This window comes from Coturnix japonica, chromosome 21, assembly GCF_054131305.1.
Source record: "Coturnix japonica strain WE chromosome 21, WE-NBRP24, whole genome shotgun sequence".
Taxonomy (NCBI): domain Eukaryota; kingdom Metazoa; phylum Chordata; class Aves; order Galliformes; family Phasianidae; genus Coturnix; species Coturnix japonica.
The window spans coordinates 11,254,493-11,270,875 of record NC_140683.1 but is presented as its reverse complement, the minus strand read 5'-3'; the positions used below and the strand labels follow the sequence as shown (position 1 = coordinate 11,270,875).

The following is a 16,383-nucleotide window of genomic DNA, read 5'->3' as shown; positions in this document are numbered from 1 at the left end:
GTGTGTGCATCGTTTCATTCTACACTTCCATTGCTCTGCAGCCAGTTTCAGCTCAATCTGGGAGCTCAAGGGCTCCAAGGAATGTACTGTCCCACCAGTTTTGTACCCGTGGGTGGGTGGGTGACTGGTGAGAGCCTCTCCAAGTCATATGCAGGGGGCAGCTACAGTGGCTGGTCACTCCAGACACTCTTGTCTTGCTTGCAAAGCCTTTATTGATTTCCAAATGCTCTGATACATACATGGCTTGGATTTTTCCCACTTCATCCCCATCCCTGTCCCAAATCTGCTCTAGAGAGCTTCCTAGCAGCAAGTCCTGGTGGGACGTTGCCCTCTGCTCCCCTGGGTGGGGCAGTGGTGACAGGGCAGGGTGCTGCAGTGTCCCCCCCAGCTCCATTCCCAGGGCTTTACTGTGACTGTGCCAGTTCCCCTCGCCCTGTGATGCTGTTTATGGACACCCTGCAGTGCCTGCTGTCCTGGCCACAGACACACTTAGGGCAGCTTGTGTGGTGGGAGGCTGCAGGGATTCCCACTGCAGTGTGCTGCCCTCCAAGCAGCTTTTCTTCCCTAGCCCCTGCTGTTCCCCTCAGCATTGCCCAGTTCTGTTACAAGCAGTGCCCATGCCTGTACCCATCCTTAATGCTTGAGGGACTGCAGAGCGGGTCAGGGGTATCCCGGCCAGGCAGGGAGGGTGACATGAGAAGCAAGAAAGTGTTGGCAGGCTTGACGCAAGGTACCTTGGGTGCCAGCTGGGAAAATCTGGGTGCTGATGCTCTGCCCTCCCAAGCACGTGTGGGCAGGATGGCGATGGGAGCAGCAGGACCAGGTGGTGCTGAGCTGCTGCCTGGCCCTGTGCCCGCCTGGGCATCTGCCCGGCTCACTGTGGGGACCGGACAACGGAGCGGTAGGCCTGCACAATCTCCTCACTGCTGGGACAGGTGTATTTGAACTCCTTGGTTTCAGCAGCATTATTAAGGTAGCGCCACACTGCATGCAGGTCCTTGGGGATGCCGAAGTGGCGGTAATGCTGGCAGACGATCTGTGGGCAGAAATAGCCCATTGCTGTGTGCCCATGGCATGCTCAGGGGGCCCTGCAGCTGGGAGCTGGTGGTGCTCACTGGTAGGAGCCAGGGAGGATGGCATGGGGCAAGAGGACATCGCTGGCATAGCACAGGATAGAGGGGGGTGTGGGCTGGAGCTGTGGGGTGCCAGGCAGCCACCTGAGGGGTACAGCGAGCCAGGGGATGGAACAGGGGAAAGGGAAGTTGCTGCAGGCAGGTGGCAGGTGAGCACCCAGGAGGAGGTGAGAGCGTGGGGCAGGCAGCACCAAGGAGGCAAGGCAAGGAAAGGCAGCGTGTGGTGGGGACAGCCATGCACCTGCACGATGTTGAGCTTGGGCAGCAGGTTGCAGTCAGCCGACGTGAGCTCGTTGCCATCGAGGAAGCGGCGCTGGGAGGTGCGGAGGTGGGGCTCACGGGCCAGCTCATGCTCCAGGGGTGTGCTCAGGTACTCATCCAGCTTCAGCAGGGCCTTCAGCAGGTTCCGCTGCAGCGCTGTGTAGGGCGGCAGCAGCGTGCAGTCAGGGCAGCAGGCAGCCCCCTGCCCCTGCTCTGCCTGCACTGTGCCTGCACCGTGCCTGCCTGGTCCAGGCTGGCGCTGCCTCTGCCCCCGCCCCCCACGGGGCGCGGCACGGCACAGCCTGCCCCTCAGCTCCTCACCCTCATCCTGAGCAGGTACCGGGTTCTTTATGTAGGTGGAGAACTTGTGGAAGATGTCGTTTCCAGCCAGCCTCGACTCCTTGTACCGCGGGACCAGGCTGGGGAACCTGCGGCGACATAAGCACAGCTGGGGAAGGAGACAGCAGGGCTGGGAGCTGCCCCTCCCTCCCCTTCCTCAGCTCCTCCACCCCTCCTTAGCCCCTCTCAGGGCAGCGCCGGCCACTGACGTGGGGGGGGCCAGCCTGGCCTCCAGGAAGTCCTCGATGGTGACTGTGTCGGTCTTGGAGTCTCCGTTGTAGAGCAGAACGGGCAGCTGAGCGCCGGGCGCAAAGTCCTTCAGCACATCCAGTGCCCTGCAGGAGAGAAGAAGCTGCTGATGCCCGCGTTGCTCGGGAATCTACAGCGCACCGGGACCCGGCGTGTCCTGGGCAAAAGGATGAGGTTCTCCGGGGGCTGTTCCTGCCCTGGGTTTGCCTATGGCGGCTCCTCCCAAGAAGTGACCGCCGCCCTTCCTTAGAGTAATGGTGGGCAGCCAGGGGGTACAGCAGGTGTCCTCGGCCCCTTTCCCACGTGGCGAGACCTCCCCGCACCCTCCGGGTGCCCACGGCAGGGCTGTCCCACCCCACGCCCCCAGACCGGCAGAGCGTCGCGGGGCACCGCTCACCTCTTGGTGTCCACGGTTGTGAGGGTGAAGGGAGCTCCTTTGAGCAGCAGCACCATGAAGAGCCGCTGGCAGAACGGGCAGTGCCCCACGCTCTCCCCGTCCTCGCTCGCCTGCGGGCAAAGTCAGAGCTCAACCGCCACGCTCCGGTGCAGCCCCCGCGGCGGCCGAGGCAGCGGTCGGACGCTGATGGCGATGCTGGCGGCCCCGGCATTCGCAGGCAGCGGCAGCCGCGACCCCTGGACCGGCCACCCCCGGCCCCGGCCGGGTCCTCACCTTGACGAAGAGCTGGATCTGGGGCTTCTCGTCCATGCTGGGCGGTGGCTGAGCGGTGACTGTGCAGTGAGTGCCCGTGCCGGAGCTGCGGCCCCTCCCAACCCACATTCCTCCCCGGGGTGCTCCCGCTCCCACCCACGCGTGGCCCCACGGCACAGAGGGGCCGCCCCGTCGCGGGGCCCCGCGACCGCAGCGGAGCGGCAAAGGGCGGCTCTGCCCGAGGTGTGTGTGTGTGTCAGGGGGTGCTGTGCCCCTCGGTGCTCCGTGCCCCCCCAACCCGCTGTTCCCGCACCGGCTCCAGGCGATGTCCGCGCCGTGCCCCTGCACCCCCCGCCCTGCCCTGGGCACTGTGAGCCGCTCCTTACCCCCTGCCCAGCCACCCCCCCCCGGCCCGTTCCGCAGAATTGGAATTCCCACTACCCAGCCTCGCTGGCTCCAGTTATTTTTTATTTAAAACAATCATTATTTTCACATTTCATTTTCTTTTTTTCTTTATGCTAGCAATGTACAGGCTCCTCCGGAGCACCCTCACCCACCGGGGTGCCTCACGCTCGGTGCCGTGCATAGCACAGGAGCTGCTCCTGCGGCGGTGCGGGGGGAGGCGAGCTGGGAAGCGGGGCCAAACTCAGGAAAGCAAACAGTGTTAAGGCAGCGGGCACCCCGCCCTGGGCAATGAATGTGCCGCTCCAGCCCGGCTGCCGTGGGGCACCTTTCTGCACGGCCCTCCCGCACCTGGAGCAGGGAGGGCACGCGGCCCCCAGGCTCTGCTGGGTTCTCTGCGAGGGGCACAACGGCTTTGCCGAGCACCCAAGGGCGGCGGGACGGCACCGGGTGGGAGCGCAGGTGTCTCCTTGCACGAGTAGCCCCACAGGTGCAGCAACAGGGCGGCTGTGGGACGAGCACACAGCCCTGAATGAAGCAGGGCAGGGGGCCGTGCCCACCTTTTGGTGCCCGGAGGGGGCTGAGCTGTCCCCACTCCCAGGCCACACCTGGATACCTACAGGCGACACGGTCCCTCCTTTCCCTGGTGGCAAAGGGCAAACCCAAAGCGCTCGCTCTTGCCCCCTGCACCACCCAGGGACTGGCTAGTTTCCAGCATGCCATAAAAAATATATGGTCTGAAAAATCTGAAAATAGAGCTTATCTCCCCCCCCCAGTTTTTCCCCTATTGAAAATACTGTATATTGTATCACAGTCTCTAGTAGGTGGCACACTGGACTGGCGGTCTGTGGGCGCAGCAGAGGGCAAGGTGGCATTGCTTCCACCCCAGGTCCATCCTCGAGCAGGGGCAGCAGCAGCCCCATCCCACACCCCCGCAGCACTGCCCCCACCACAGTGAGCCCGGGGTGCTGGAGCTGCCCCGTTGCACGCTGGGCGGGAGGTGGGCACAGGCAGCACAGTATGGGCAGCAGGGCATGGCCACCTCGGAGGGGGTGGGAGCCCTGTGGTGCAGGGGGTTGGCCAGGTTAGCAGTCCAGGCTCAGCAGTCACCCCTGTGATGTGGCTGTGAGCCGCTGAAAAGCTGCAGTCTGGAGGTGTCGGGCACAGCCCCCCATGGGTGAGCAGGTGGCAGGACCATTTGCAGAAAGGAGGGCTGCCGCCGTCCTGAGAGTGCCTGCCCTAGCCCAAGGTGATGCTGTACATGGACGGGCACAGCACCACTGCCAGCTGCTGTCCTTCCCTGCTTAACAGCTTGGGTACTGCTGCCAGGATAACCAGTGCCCTGGTGCGCTGCCCTGCCCTTACCCCTCGAGGTTGTTTCCAGGCTCAGAAACCATCCTGGGTGCAGCAGCTCCTTCTCAGTATCTCCAGTGAACCAACACTCCTGCACTGGGCCGTGGCCATGGAGAACAGGATGGGTGGCAGCAGAATGGTGGCACAGCTGCAGCACTGACCTGTGCCTGCTGTGGGGCACAGGAAGCAGGGGCTCGCGGCAGGCAGGGGGGCAGGGCAGGGACCTGGAGGACGTGGTTGGGGGCAGAGGGGAGAAACAGCTGGTGCCAGCGTGTGAAATACCCTGTGAAATACTCCCCTGCCCCACCATGTGCCTCTTGGTGCAGGTGGTGGTGCCCTGCCCCAGGGATGGCACCGAGTGCCCAGAGCAAGCCAGGGGAGTCAGGACAGAGCAGGCCCTGGGGCATGGCAGTGAGCAGGGGGCTCAGGGGGGTGAGGGCACAGCAAGGTCCTGGCAGCAGCACCAGCAGCAGCGATCAAACGAGGGTGAAGCACCAAAGCTCCAGCCCCTGCCGTGCTGGGCCACTGAGCCCCTGCGATACCATGGCCAGCATCAAGCCCAGCAAGAGATGGAAACCAGGAGAAAGCAGCAGTCCTTCCTCAGACCACACCAGGGCCAGGCCTGGGCTGGGACAGAACAGGGGCATTTCCATAGCCAGGAGTCCCTGGGGTGAGTGCAACGTGGCTGTCTGAAGGCACCACTCTCACTGGCCTCCCTCTCCACCCTGGGATGTGTGAGGCTGGTGGCACTGGCATTATATCCTTCTCTTCACAGTCTGTTCGTGGCATGAGTCAGCCCGATGAGCTGGTGAGGACGGCAACCCCGGGTATGGCACAGGGACACAGCCCCGGAGCTGAACGGGACAAGGCAGGCTGGGGTGGCAGCTTGCAGGGTCCATCAGGGCTGATGCTGCACCCACTGCATCCTCCTCAGCAGCAGGGCAGGAGGAGGAAACCATTCACATCCCCATGCCTGCTGCATCCACTTGATGGGGGCGAAAGGAGGGGAAAGGCAAAAGTGTTCAATGGCATCACAACCCGGGGATGTGGCTCCTCCTCAGCTCCTCAGCACAGCGTGTCCGTGTTAAATGACAGCTGAGCCTGGGGACACACAGATGACAGGGCTCAGGCCCCTCCTCCCCTGATGAGCACCCTCACGTCTAGCCCCATCTGGCCTTGATTTCCCAGGCATGATGCTAGGGCCCCATGACAAGGACAGAACTGAGAGTGGGGACACTGAGATGCTGGGACACCAGGATGCTGGGGTTGCCTCTCACCCTCTCCTCCTCAAAGCTGATGAGGCCTTCGTCATCCGTCTCCAGGTCCTCCTGCTCCTCCACCACCAGGGCCCGCAGCTCCGTGGGTGTAGCCCGCGGGCGCAGCAGGCTCAGCACGCGCTCCCAGGGGGACTGCAGGGCACAGCTGGGGCTCGTCTCTTGCTGCTCCAGGTTGTCGCTTTGCTTCTTGGCAAAATTCACAAACACCTGGAAGGAAAAAGGGATGAGAGCCCTGTCCTGGGGCTGCCCCTCACCTGGCATCTCTGTCGCTGTGATCCAGCTTCCATGTACCCCCACATTCTCAGCCCAGCACTTGCTCCTGTCCTGAAGGCTTCTGGCAGGCACATGGACACTGCCAGCCCCCTCAGCACGAACACCTGGCTGCTTGCATCATCCCCAGCCTCACATTGTCCAGAGTGGTCTGGCTGACAGAGTAGTCCTCAATGCCCAGCACATCCACCACCTGCTCCATCTTGCTGAAGACCTGTGCCAGTGAAATCTGGTCCGACTTGAGCTGATACTGCGCCTTAGTGTGGTGCCTCTCCTGCAAAGTCATCGAGGTCATGTTGGAGCACTCACTCCCCACACCACAACAGATCACCCACATCCCCCTAACTGAGGGGAAGATGAGGTCCCTTGGGGGATGAAGGCTGCTTCCACCACAGCATGGGTTGGCAGAGGCATCACTGCCCCTGTTGGGATGTTACCTTGAGGATGGCCTCAGGAAAGTTGCGGTTGAAGAACCTCACCACCTCCTTGACGTTGAGGCTGGACTTTGTGCGCACTGTGATCATGTAGCCATCACCAAACCTGCAAAGGGATGGTGTCCCCATGAGGCCCTACCTCCTCACCTGCATCTCTGTGGGGAAAGACCAACTGCACGGACACCTGCCTGCTAGGGATGTGCCCATCAGGACTGCCCCGGACCCCCTGCCCACCCTCTAAAGCACCTGCACAAAGAGCTGTAAGCTTGGGGTGGATGCCATGCCATCACTCTGCCACGTGGCACCTGGCAGCTCCTGGCAGGCTGCTGGATCCCCCCCAGGCTCTTACCTGTTCTTTAGGTGCTGGATGCTGCCGAGACATTTCAGCCGCCCATTCACCATGATGGCCAAGCGGGTACAGAGCGCCTCGCATTCCTCCATGCTGGGGACAGAGGGGAGGCCTGAGCCTGGGGACATGTGGCATAGGCAGCCAGAGAGGAGATGCAGGCTATGGCACATGGGGAGCTGAGCTTCCCAGGCCTTCACCTGGTACACCAGGGCCACCACCACTGCCACCAGTGATGGGAGACAGCAGCAGGCTGACCCAGGCTCCCTCCACTTCTGTTGCCTTTGCCATATGTTGTCCCCAGAGGCCACATAACCTCTCTCCCCCCTGCCCCATTCATCCTCAATGCATGAGGTGCCTGGAGGCACTGCAGGTGTAGCCTAAAGCCCCTCAGACCTGTGGGATGTGAGCACTACGGAGCGGCCCGTCTTGATGACATCCAGGATGAGGTTCCAGAGGAAGCGCCGTGCCTTGGGGTCCATCCCTGTAGTAGGCTCATCCTGTGGGACACAAGGCACCCTCAGACAAGCCAGCTCTTGGGGGGAACCCCACAACTCCATTCCCATTGCATGGGCACAGCTCTGCCTCCCTGCCCCCCCAGCTTGGAATGCTCATGGCAAAGCCCAGGGCGCACCAGGAAGATGAAGGCTGGGTATCCAATAAGAGCGATGGCTGTGGACAGCTTCCTCTTGTTGCCCCCGCTGTAGGTGCTGGCAGGCTTGTCAGCGTACTTGGTCAGTTCAAGCTTCTTCAGTGCCCACTTCACCACCTGCAAGGTGGAGAGGGCTGTGATCTCCCCCTGGGGACCCAAACACTGCTGGGCCAAGGATGTGAAGAGCTGGCAGAGAGCAATGGACAAATAGCCCCGTGGCAGCCCCTCACACAGCTCTGAGCACCACTGGGGCCTGTCTGCACCTATGCCCAGCCCTGGACGTGCAGCAGGAGCACTGCTGGGGCAGCACTACCCTGGGGCAGAAGAAGGCAGAGCCATGAGTGGGGCTGCACCCACTTTGGTGCCCGCCAGTGATACCCGAGATGCTGTTCCCAGAGCAGACTGTGGCACAGCACCAGCCCTCAGGCACTGCCAAACGCCCGTCCGAAACCCTACCCTCTCCTCGTCCTTCCAAGGGATGCCGCGCAGGCGCGTGTAGAGCTCCAGGTGCTCCTGGGCTGTCAGCTCATCAAAGAGCGCATCAAACTGGGGGCAGTAGCCCAAGCTCTGCTGGACCTGCAGGAGCTCTTTCAGGATGCTGTGAGAACGACAGAGAGGCCAAAGGGAGAAGGAATGCCAAGGTCACAGGCAGCACACAGGCAAAGGTGGTCCAGTAGGATGCAGAGCTGCACCACCAAGCCCCAGCGACAGGACAGGCTCATGCTGCTTTTTCACAGGAAGCTCCAAAGCAGTCCTCATCCCATCCACAAACAGGAGGGCAGCCCCCGCCAGCCCGTGCTCCCGTACCTGTGTCCATTAACGAAGGCCTCTCCTCCTGTCGTGCTCTCATCCCCTGTCAGCATCTTGAAGGTGGTCGTCTTCCCCGCACCATTGACACCCAGCAGCCCGAAGCACTCTCCTGGCCGCACACCCACACACAGCCGGTCCACAGCCAGGATGCGCCCAATTTTGCGGGACTTGTAAACCTGGCAGGGCAGGGTGCTTAGCCCAGCACCCCAGCCCAGCCTGCATCCCTTGAACGCCCCACAGCATGTGACTGTGTCACTCCCCGGGGCAGCTGTACCTTGGTGAGGTTTTCAATCTTCAGCATGTCGTTGTCAGCATCGCCGCGCAGGACGCGGTGCCGCTCATTGGCCACATCGATGTCATCTTCAATGGGTTTGGTGGAGACTGGGAGCCGCCTGCAGAGAAGGAAGCAAGGGGTGGGGTGGGGGGGAAGCTGTCTTCCCGCACGGCTCCAGGGGGCAGAGGCTGGGGACAGGTAGCAGGGGCAGCATCGAGCTGAGGGTCCTGCAGCAAAGCTTTGCCCCATTGCAAAGGGCTGGGGAGGCAGCAGCCAGAGGGAGCACAGCCCTGCAAGCCCTGCAGAGCCCTGCCACACTCACTGAGGCTTCCGGAAGAAGTTGTATTGGCACATGATGGTGATGAAGAAGCCCACAAAGCCTTCGATTGTCATGGCAACCAGCCCTCGCGTCACGATGTCCCATTCAAAGGGTGATTTCATTTTATCAAATTGCCCTGAGTGGGATGAAGAGCACAGAGCAGCTGGGGGCACCTTCCCAGGAGGACAGCCAGCCCATGTGCTGAACCAATAGCCCCTGTTCACAGCACAGTGACCTCCCCTGACCCACTGTGGAACAAGGGAGGGTGGGAGGAAGAGGCCATACCAATCTTGGCATAGTATTCATTGATGTATTCATTGTAGGCCATCTCCATCAAGCCATGGCCCAGGTTGTAGTTAGGGAATACAAGGAAGCAGCTCTTCAGGTAGCTGTTCACCAGCTTCAAATCCTGTGGAGAATTCAGCCATTAGAAACATCCGTGGGAACTGACAGCACCTGGTGGGATCAGGATGATCAGGATGTGAACAGGAGTTTGCAGCAGAGACCTCCTGAGGTCCCATCCTGCCTGGCACCACCCTGGCAGCAGCACCACCAGCTGCTGTGTGGGAGCCACAGGCTTTGTCACAGCGTTCTGGCTCCTTGTACCACGCCAGGGGCATCTCCCCTCTCAGCAAGTTGAGGGAGGCATCTCCTCCCTTCCTGGTGGCCGCCGCCTGAGCTGTGAAGCTCATACCTTGTCATGCTCAAATAGCTGCAGCAGGAACGTGGCAACAGTGGCTGTGATGCCAATGAAGAGGTTGATGACGATGAGGAAGACATAGGCGGAGCTGGGCACCTCAAACCAGAAGGAGGCAGGGTACATGATGGGAGTGATGGACCAGCTGGGGAGGCAAGCAGCAGGACTGCATGTGAGTGGGGCAGGAAAGGGACCATGGCAACAACCAGCGAGCTGTGGGATCTCCCAGAGCCCATCTCCAAGCCCCATCTCCCATGGGGTCTCCCAGCCCATGAGCTACAGAAACTGCAGAACAGACACACGAGGTGGCCCCAGACCTGGATCCTGGTGCAGCCACAGTGCGCATGGACACACCATGGCTCAGCCCCTGCCCTGCTCACCCCATCTCAGCAACATACCCATACAGCAGGAAGAGTGAGAGGACAGCAGGGAAGTTGGTGGGAGAGGTGTATGCTGGGAGGTCAAACACGAACAGGATTATGATACAGCACGTGGCCGGCACCAGGTAGTTCAGCTGGAGAAGACAGAAACCTCGGTGACTGCCTGCTCAGCCCAGAGTGATCAACAGCAAAGACATGTGCCCTGCTCACCATATCCCACACGTAGTTGGCCAGCCAGTAGATGACAGGGTCACAGCCACTCACAAACTGCAGGTGTTTGGCCTTGGTGGCCTTCTCAGCCACCAGGAACACCACAAAGCTGGCTGGCACAAAGGACATGGCCACGATGATGAAGATGGCAATCACCACATCTGTGCCTTGCAGGCTGCATCAGGAGCAAAGAGAAGAGCAGAGACACCATCATTCTCAGCTGCCCGCCCCACTGTGAGACAGCCCCTGTGCACAGAACAGGGACTCCCCATGTCACAGCCTCCAAGTCCCTCCCCATGGTGCATGCACAGCAGAACCCTCAGCTTTCCCCTGCAAACCACAGCAGGGAGCTCCTTCCCATTCTACATGATGGCCACCCTCCCATGAACCAGCTCCCCACACGTACAGATAATCCAGGGACAGGCTGGCGCTGGTCTTGTTCATAGGATGGTTGGTGACTGTGATGCCTGCAGGAAAAATAAATGTCAAAGTGTGAAAGGTGCCTTAGGGGAGAAAATGTTACTGCAGCCCCAGCCTGTGTGGTCCTGGCTTTCAGCAGGATGAGCTTCCCTCTTTGCAGCTCAGAAGCAAGGCAGCACTCTGAGGCCAAGCCCTCCCTCTCACCAGCTGGCAGATAACATCTTTCAGACAAGTCTGCAAACCCAGGAGGTATTGCCCCAGCCAGACCCTGCCTAGCCCAGACCCCAAGCCACATATAACCAAGGAGAGTGAGCCCTCTGCCCCAGCTGGGCATTAGCTCGCTTGGTCCAAGGGGGAACACTGCACTTTAGGGCCTGGTTGGGTCATGTCCTCAAGCTGTTCCTGCTGTGCTTCTGTTCTTAAAACTCCTTCAGGTTCTCACCATAGGCAGCAGGGTTGCCTTTGCTCTTGGGCAAGTTGGCTCTCAGGATGGCATTGTTGAGAGCGTTGAGGTAGGTGGGCATGCTGTGATAGCCCTTGTTGTTGTAGAAGACCTATAGGAGCAGAGAAGAGTGGTGGGAGGCAGGTGGTGCTGTGCTCCTCCTTCCCATCATGCTGGGGCTGCTGCCACTCGCTGACATCCTGTAGCTGCCTCAGGGCTCAGCATGTTCCTACCTGGGCTGTTCTCCGGACTGCAATCTTGCGCACTGTGGCAGGAGCTCTGGCCCCAAAGGAAGCTGGGATGGATTTCTGGACATTACCAAAGGTGAGTGCTCCATACCTGTGGAACAAAGCATGTCCAAAGAGTGACTACTGCCCCCTGTGCTCAGGAACGGGGCCACACTCGACTGCACCCCTGGCTCCTGTCAGTGCCCCTGAGGGCCCTGCTCCCATGCCATGGTGCTGGCTGGGACCCCCAGCCTCCCTCTTGCCTGTGCAGCCGGAAGCGGTCCGAGGTGTAGAGCAGGTACTCGGAGACGTTGCGCCCTGTGATGTCTGCCAGGATGTCCCCTGTCACCACCTTCATCTGTGGGGGGTGGCCCCCCACGCCACTGGGGCATGAGAAGCCAGTCCCCTGCATGGAGCACGTGCACTTGATGGGCTCATGGATGATGCGGGGCAGGGAGGGGGCAGAGGTGACAGTCTCTGTGGGGTAGAGGAGGCAGCTTGTAGCCAGGCTCCTGACAGCAGTGGCTGTGGGGTGGCATAGGGCAGCCAGGACAAGAGGAGCACATGGAGTAATGCCCTGCAGGCTCAGCCAAAGGAGCAAGCTGATCCTGACCAGCACTTGGATCTGCTCCTGCAGGAAGACACATTGCCCCACCTGCAGATAAATTCCCAGCCCAGACAGACCCGCACACCAGGTGATACCTTTGATGGTAGAGAAGGTTGTGGAGTTCCAGGCACGCAGCAGGTCCTCATCCATTGAGACAGGGTAGTCAGAAGGTGCTGGGGATGGAGGTGGTGGCACGAAGTTGGAGAGCGGCAGGCCCTGGGTGAAGGAGTCAATACACATAGCATCAAAGTACTTAGCTGCCAGCATCTTGGACTCGTTGCTGTTGAGGTTCAGGGTCTGCATGGGCTGGTCCAGTGTGTTGTTGAAGGCTGTCTTGAGCACGCAGGTGGCCCCTATGCCAGAGGGCAGGTGGAAGGTGTTCACCAGCTGCTGAGGGCTTGCATCAGGAGACAGTCTAAGGCTGCAGGGAATGGAGCATGTTAGGAGGAACGAGAAACAGAAGATGGGGGAGTTCCCACCTTGTCCATCTTTTTCTGGGCAAGCCCCTGCAGCGTCAGTACATGCAGCGGCTGAAGGGGCACAGGCACTGTGACTGTACAGCCCTGGGTACCCACACAGCCCAGGACTGGCAAGAGCCAAGCTGCTGCTCACTGTCAGCATCAGGGCTGGCACCTCTCCATAGGGGAGGATGGAGGACACTGTGCACGGGGACACTGTGTTGGCCAGGCTCTGCTCCGAGCCCAAGCCAGCTCCAGCACCAGACCTGCTGTGAGCTGCCCTCCCCTCACCCCATGGAGGTCCTGGGGACAGGGTTGGAGAAGAGGATGCAACTCTCACCGGTACTCACGCCGTTCCTCATTGGCATAAGGAATGAAATTGCCCTTGGGCTGGGTGTAGTTGTGGTACTGTGATGGGGAGAGGATGAGGGGCGGCAGGTCACCTGTGGAGATAAGGACAGAAATCTGCTTGTGGCCTCAGCACCCTGCCACGTGCCCCACACTCACAGGCCTGCTGGCCAAACACCTTCAGGCCTTGGCCTCGTCCCTTCTCTTCCCCCTCAGCATCACTGCTGGCCACACTAGGCAGGCAGGAAAGGGCAGGTCAGTGAGACCCAGCTGCTGCGGGGGCAGAGGAATGGGGCACGTACTCTCCCCCCAAGCTGCTGCCAATGCAGAGGAGGGTGAACACCCAGTCTGGGGCTGAGGCATGAGCCTGGGCCCTGGAAAGGGAATGGGACAAATACCCATGTCCTCCCAAACCCAATGGGACAAGGGCTCGCAGGTACCTATTTCAGGCACAGAGAGTGCCACAGTCATGGCCACGCAGACAAAGAAGGCAGGCAGGAGGATCTGAGAGAAGAGGGCCTTGGTGTTGCGCTTGGCACAGTGGAAGCGTTTGACAATTAGTCCATGGAACTGGCGCAGCTTCAGCCATGAGCCCTCCAGCTTGAAGCTCCCCTGCCCAGCCAGGTCGTGGTCCTCTGCCTCCACATCAGCCTCTTGGTCTGCAGTGAGGGGACAGCAAAGAGCAGAGTGTAAGCCCAGGGGTCTCACACCTGTGAGTTCAGTGCCCTGGCACAGCCAACCTGATGGGCCACTGAGCCATGGCACGACCATGGCACGAAGCAAGGTGGCTGGCTGGCGGGTTTTCTCTTGGCCCAAAATGGGAAACTGCAACAACAGTTTTTAAAGAACAAAAGTGGTGCTTTTTGGCAGAACACCCCCATCTTCCCACTGGCTGCAGTCAGCCCAAAATGGTTAGCATTGATCAGGTCACACATGGAGGGACCCAGCAAGCACGGAGCTGGGAAATGAGGAGCCCAGCTGCAGTGCCACACTGCTGCTGCTCTGCCTCCCGCTGACCCAAATTCAGCAATGCTCAGAGCAATCTGCAGCCCTGGCAGGCGAGGGAGAGTGTCACAGCAATTAATTAATCATGACAAGAACTGGTGGGATAACCCAGAAAAGGATTTGTAAATAAAACAGTTGCCTTCAGGCTTCTGTCTGCATGCTCTGTGCTTGTGCAATTTGAGCATCCGGGCAGGGATGGCCTTGAACCTGTGCCAGGGGCTGGAGGGCAAAGTCGCTCTCTGGAAGACAACTCCACACTGGAGGGCCAAGAGGAGAAACTCAGCAGCTCAGCCATGGGGTCAGCGTGCCCGGTGCCGGACAGTGCCGCCCCCCCAGCGGCCACCAGCGCAAGCAGCATGTTAGTGAGTGAGTGTGCAGGTCAGCACCCCGGGATTCGAGAGAGACAAAGGGAAGGGCTGATGTAGGTGTGCCTCCACCCGCCCGTCAGCCTGATGACTCTGTGTCTCAGCACGGGGTCCGCCAGCTCAGGGGCACAAACTCTGGCTAGAAGCATCAGTCTCCAGCCATCCCCCCCCAGCCATGTCCTCAGGCTGCAGACTCTGCACTTCCCCTTCTCTTTCTCTGCACAGGCTCCCTGGACACATCATCTGCTGGAACAGAGGCTCAGCCCCATGGGGCTCAGCTGAGCCAGCGTGGTCTCAATCCCCAGTGCACCAGGCACCACGTTCCTTGGGAGAGCCAGCTCTGCTCCTGCCCTGGAGCAGCCATGTTCCCCATCCCAGAGCACCTCCATTGTGGAGCACAAGCAGCACACCACTGCCTGGTACTACGAACCTTGCAGACTGATGTTATCAGGGTCCTGACGACTGTCAAACAATGGAGAGTAATCCCCAAAGAACTCGGAATAAGCCCCACCTTCATCACCCCGTATGGAGCCCACCGAGGAGGCCGAATGCAGGGATGCCTGTGACTGTGCTAGCTTGGAGCAGGTCACCAGGTTGCTGAGCTCCACTTCGGGCTTCTCAGGCTCATCCACCTCAGCCAGTGGCTCCCTGTTGGCCTCTGGCTTCGGGTCCAGCTCAGGGAGGGGCGGCTGCAGGGCATCCTTCTTGGACTCCTTCATGTCTGGAAGAAGGGGAGCTGCTGCTGGTTGTGGCAGCCTTTGCTATGCCTCACCCAGCAGATCTGCTTCACAGACAGCAGGCTGCCCCTAGCTGGGTCAGCCCGTGTGAAGGTGCACGATGCCTCCACCTCACTGCCGTGTCCCCCTGCCAGAAGCACCACCAGCTCCCCACAAGCCGTACCCACATCGCTGTTCTCCAGGGACTGGTCTTCCTCAGATACTTTCAGGAAGACCTCCTCAAGTGTGGTGTCCATCAGCCCAAAACTGGTGAGGTCCAGCTCCTCCAGGCTCTGCTCCAAGTGCTGTGGGAGGGAAAATGAGGAGGGCAGGAGGCTCCAGCACCACTGCAACTCCTCATGAGTGCTGGTGCCAGATGGGATCCCTGCCCCACACCAGCTGCTGTTGGCATGTACAGGTGATGCTCTTTGACAGAGCTGGCACAGGCCCAGTGCCATGTCCTGCCCCCCAAAGGTCCCCCCCCACACACACATGCTCACATGCACATTTTCCCCATATCTCACAGGGTGCTGCGCCCACTGGGCTCATGCCACCCCTCAGCACTGACTCTATCCTTGCACTGCCAGCAAGGCGGGCAGTGAGGCTGTGTGTGATGTGGGTACCTGGAAGAGCCTCTCGAAGCAGCCCTTCTTGACGGCCTCACTGGGCAAGATGTAGGAGAGCTCGGTGTTGGTATCTGAGATCAGGAGGCAGGAGGCCACGTACTTCTTGATGAACTGAGAGACGCGGGGCTCGGAGCAGGGGCTGATGGACGAGTGGCCTGGAGGACTGTGGGGCTGGCCGGGCTCTGTGGCAGAGAGGCAGCACTGGTCACTCCTCATCCGGCCTCCTACCAGGACCACCTCTCCCTTCCCATGCTATCTCCAGAGCCTTGGGGGATCCTTCTGCACTGATCACAGGGTGCTGTTGGCTTTCTGACTGCCCCAGCTGTGCCATCTTGTCCTGAGCCCCATGGGGCACCACTGCCCATGTTGGGCATCAGTAGGCAGCCCCTAGTCTGGACCAGGACCAGAACCTGGGGGCAGTGCCTCCATGCAGGGTCAAACTGGGGACCCAGTGGGAGAAACCAGGGCTGGGCACTGCCACCTTCTGCATCACTGTGCGGTCCCGCTGTGCCCTCCACATGGCCTATGGAGACTTGGGGTGGGAGCATTCAGGTTTTGAAGGACCTCTTGCTCCTTTCCTGGGCACAAAAAGGGCTGGTCCCATCTACTGATGCTCCAAACCATAGGTCCCGCTGGGCCCACAGACCTGCACTGTTCCTGGTGTCCGACTGCCTCTTTACCACAGTCAGCTTGTAGCCATCACCATAGGTGCTCTTGAGGAAGAGTGGGGAGCCGCAGCACTTGAGCTTGCCATGGGAGATGATGGCAATGCGGTCGCCCAGCAGGTCAGCCTCATCCATGTGATGGGTGGACAGCAGGATGGTCCTCCCTGTGACACAGAGTATAAAGAGAAGGTGTGAGGTTGTGTCAGGGCTGCTGTATACTCTGCCTGCCCTACCAGGCACTGCTTTGGCACAGCATGCTGTCAGGATATGTGGGTAACGAGGGCATGGAGCTGGCTGATCCTACAGGGATCTCACAGGGACCCCAGGCTCAGGTGCAGAGGAGTCTGACCACCATACACAGACAGATGTAGGGAGAGGTCATGCCACAGCTTGGGCTGGGAACCAGGAGAGGCACACCTGGTCCTTCTTAGGAGGACAGCGAGAGGTTC

At 60.3% G+C, this 16,383-nt stretch overlaps 2 protein-coding genes across 8 annotated transcripts in view; both read right to left on the bottom strand.

Moving 5' to 3' along the window:
* Positions 1-189: 189 nt before the first annotated feature.
* Positions 190-2,782, bottom strand: CLIC3 (CLIC family member 3). The gene is made up of 6 exons (XM_015878726.3): positions 2,653-2,782; positions 2,380-2,489; positions 1,943-2,068; positions 1,716-1,822; positions 1,375-1,550; positions 190-1,036 (listed from the first exon to the last, which is right to left on the bottom strand). Exons 1-6 carry the CDS (start codon positions 2,758-2,760, stop codon positions 875-877), a joined length of 789 nt encoding a protein of 262 aa, XP_015734212.2. The 5' UTR covers positions 2,761-2,782; the 3' UTR covers positions 190-874.
* A 296-nt stretch (positions 2,783-3,078) lies between these two features.
* The window catches only part of ABCA2 (ATP binding cassette subfamily A member 2), a 30,652-nt gene continuing 17,347 nt past the window's right edge, over positions 3,079-16,383 (bottom strand). For 4 of the 7 annotated variants that reach the window (XM_015878718.3, XM_085521632.1, XM_085521633.1 and 1 more), the window contains 26 exons: positions 15,916-16,098; positions 15,267-15,451; positions 14,828-14,948; positions 14,358-14,663; positions 12,998-13,216; positions 12,550-12,652; positions 11,847-12,172; positions 11,408-11,621; positions 11,151-11,256; positions 10,918-11,029; positions 10,462-10,522; positions 10,056-10,230; positions 9,864-9,979; positions 9,463-9,610; positions 9,054-9,177; positions 8,772-8,904; positions 8,450-8,567; positions 8,173-8,351; positions 7,822-7,963; positions 7,348-7,482; positions 7,110-7,213; positions 6,717-6,809; positions 6,371-6,473; positions 6,070-6,207; positions 5,664-5,870; positions 3,079-5,487 (listed from right to left, as the gene is read on the bottom strand). In XM_015878718.3, coding sequence (XP_015734204.2) covers positions 5,452-5,487; positions 5,664-5,870; positions 6,070-6,207; positions 6,371-6,473; positions 6,717-6,809; positions 7,110-7,213; positions 7,348-7,482; positions 7,822-7,963; positions 8,173-8,351; positions 8,450-8,567; positions 8,772-8,904; positions 9,054-9,177; positions 9,463-9,610; positions 9,864-9,979; positions 10,056-10,230; positions 10,462-10,522; positions 10,918-11,029; positions 11,151-11,256; positions 11,408-11,621; positions 11,847-12,172; positions 12,550-12,652; positions 12,998-13,216; positions 14,358-14,663; positions 14,828-14,948; positions 15,267-15,451; positions 15,916-16,098 — 3,887 coding nt within the window. In that variant the 3' untranslated portion in view covers positions 3,079-5,451. The remainder of the gene's footprint in view (positions 5,488-5,663; positions 5,871-6,069; positions 6,208-6,370; positions 6,474-6,716; positions 6,810-7,109; positions 7,214-7,347; positions 7,483-7,821; positions 7,964-8,172; positions 8,352-8,449; positions 8,568-8,771; positions 8,905-9,053; positions 9,178-9,462; positions 9,611-9,863; positions 9,980-10,055; positions 10,231-10,461; positions 10,523-10,917; positions 11,030-11,150; positions 11,257-11,407; positions 11,622-11,846; positions 12,173-12,549; positions 12,653-12,997; positions 13,217-14,357; positions 14,664-14,827; positions 14,949-15,266; positions 15,452-15,915; positions 16,099-16,383) is intronic. The other 3 variants (XM_085521630.1, XM_015878722.3, XM_085521631.1) reach the window with 3 other exon arrangements.

What these genes read in the sequence shown, in the direction of transcription:
- CLIC3 (XM_015878726.3), bottom strand. Translation starts at nt 2,760, where the DNA reads ATGTGGGTTGGGAGGGGCCGCAGCTCCGGCACGGGCACTCACTGCACA. An exon ending in AGATCCAGCTCTTCGTCAAG is followed by an intron (nt 2,490 to 2,652) that starts GTGAGGACCCGG and finishes CTTTGCCCGCAG; the next exon opens with GCGAGCGAGGACGGGGAGAG. An exon ending in GGTACCTGCTCAGGATGAGG is followed by an intron (nt 1,551 to 1,715) that starts GTGAGGAGCTGA and finishes CGCCCTACACAG; the next exon opens with CGCTGCAGCGGAACCTGCTG.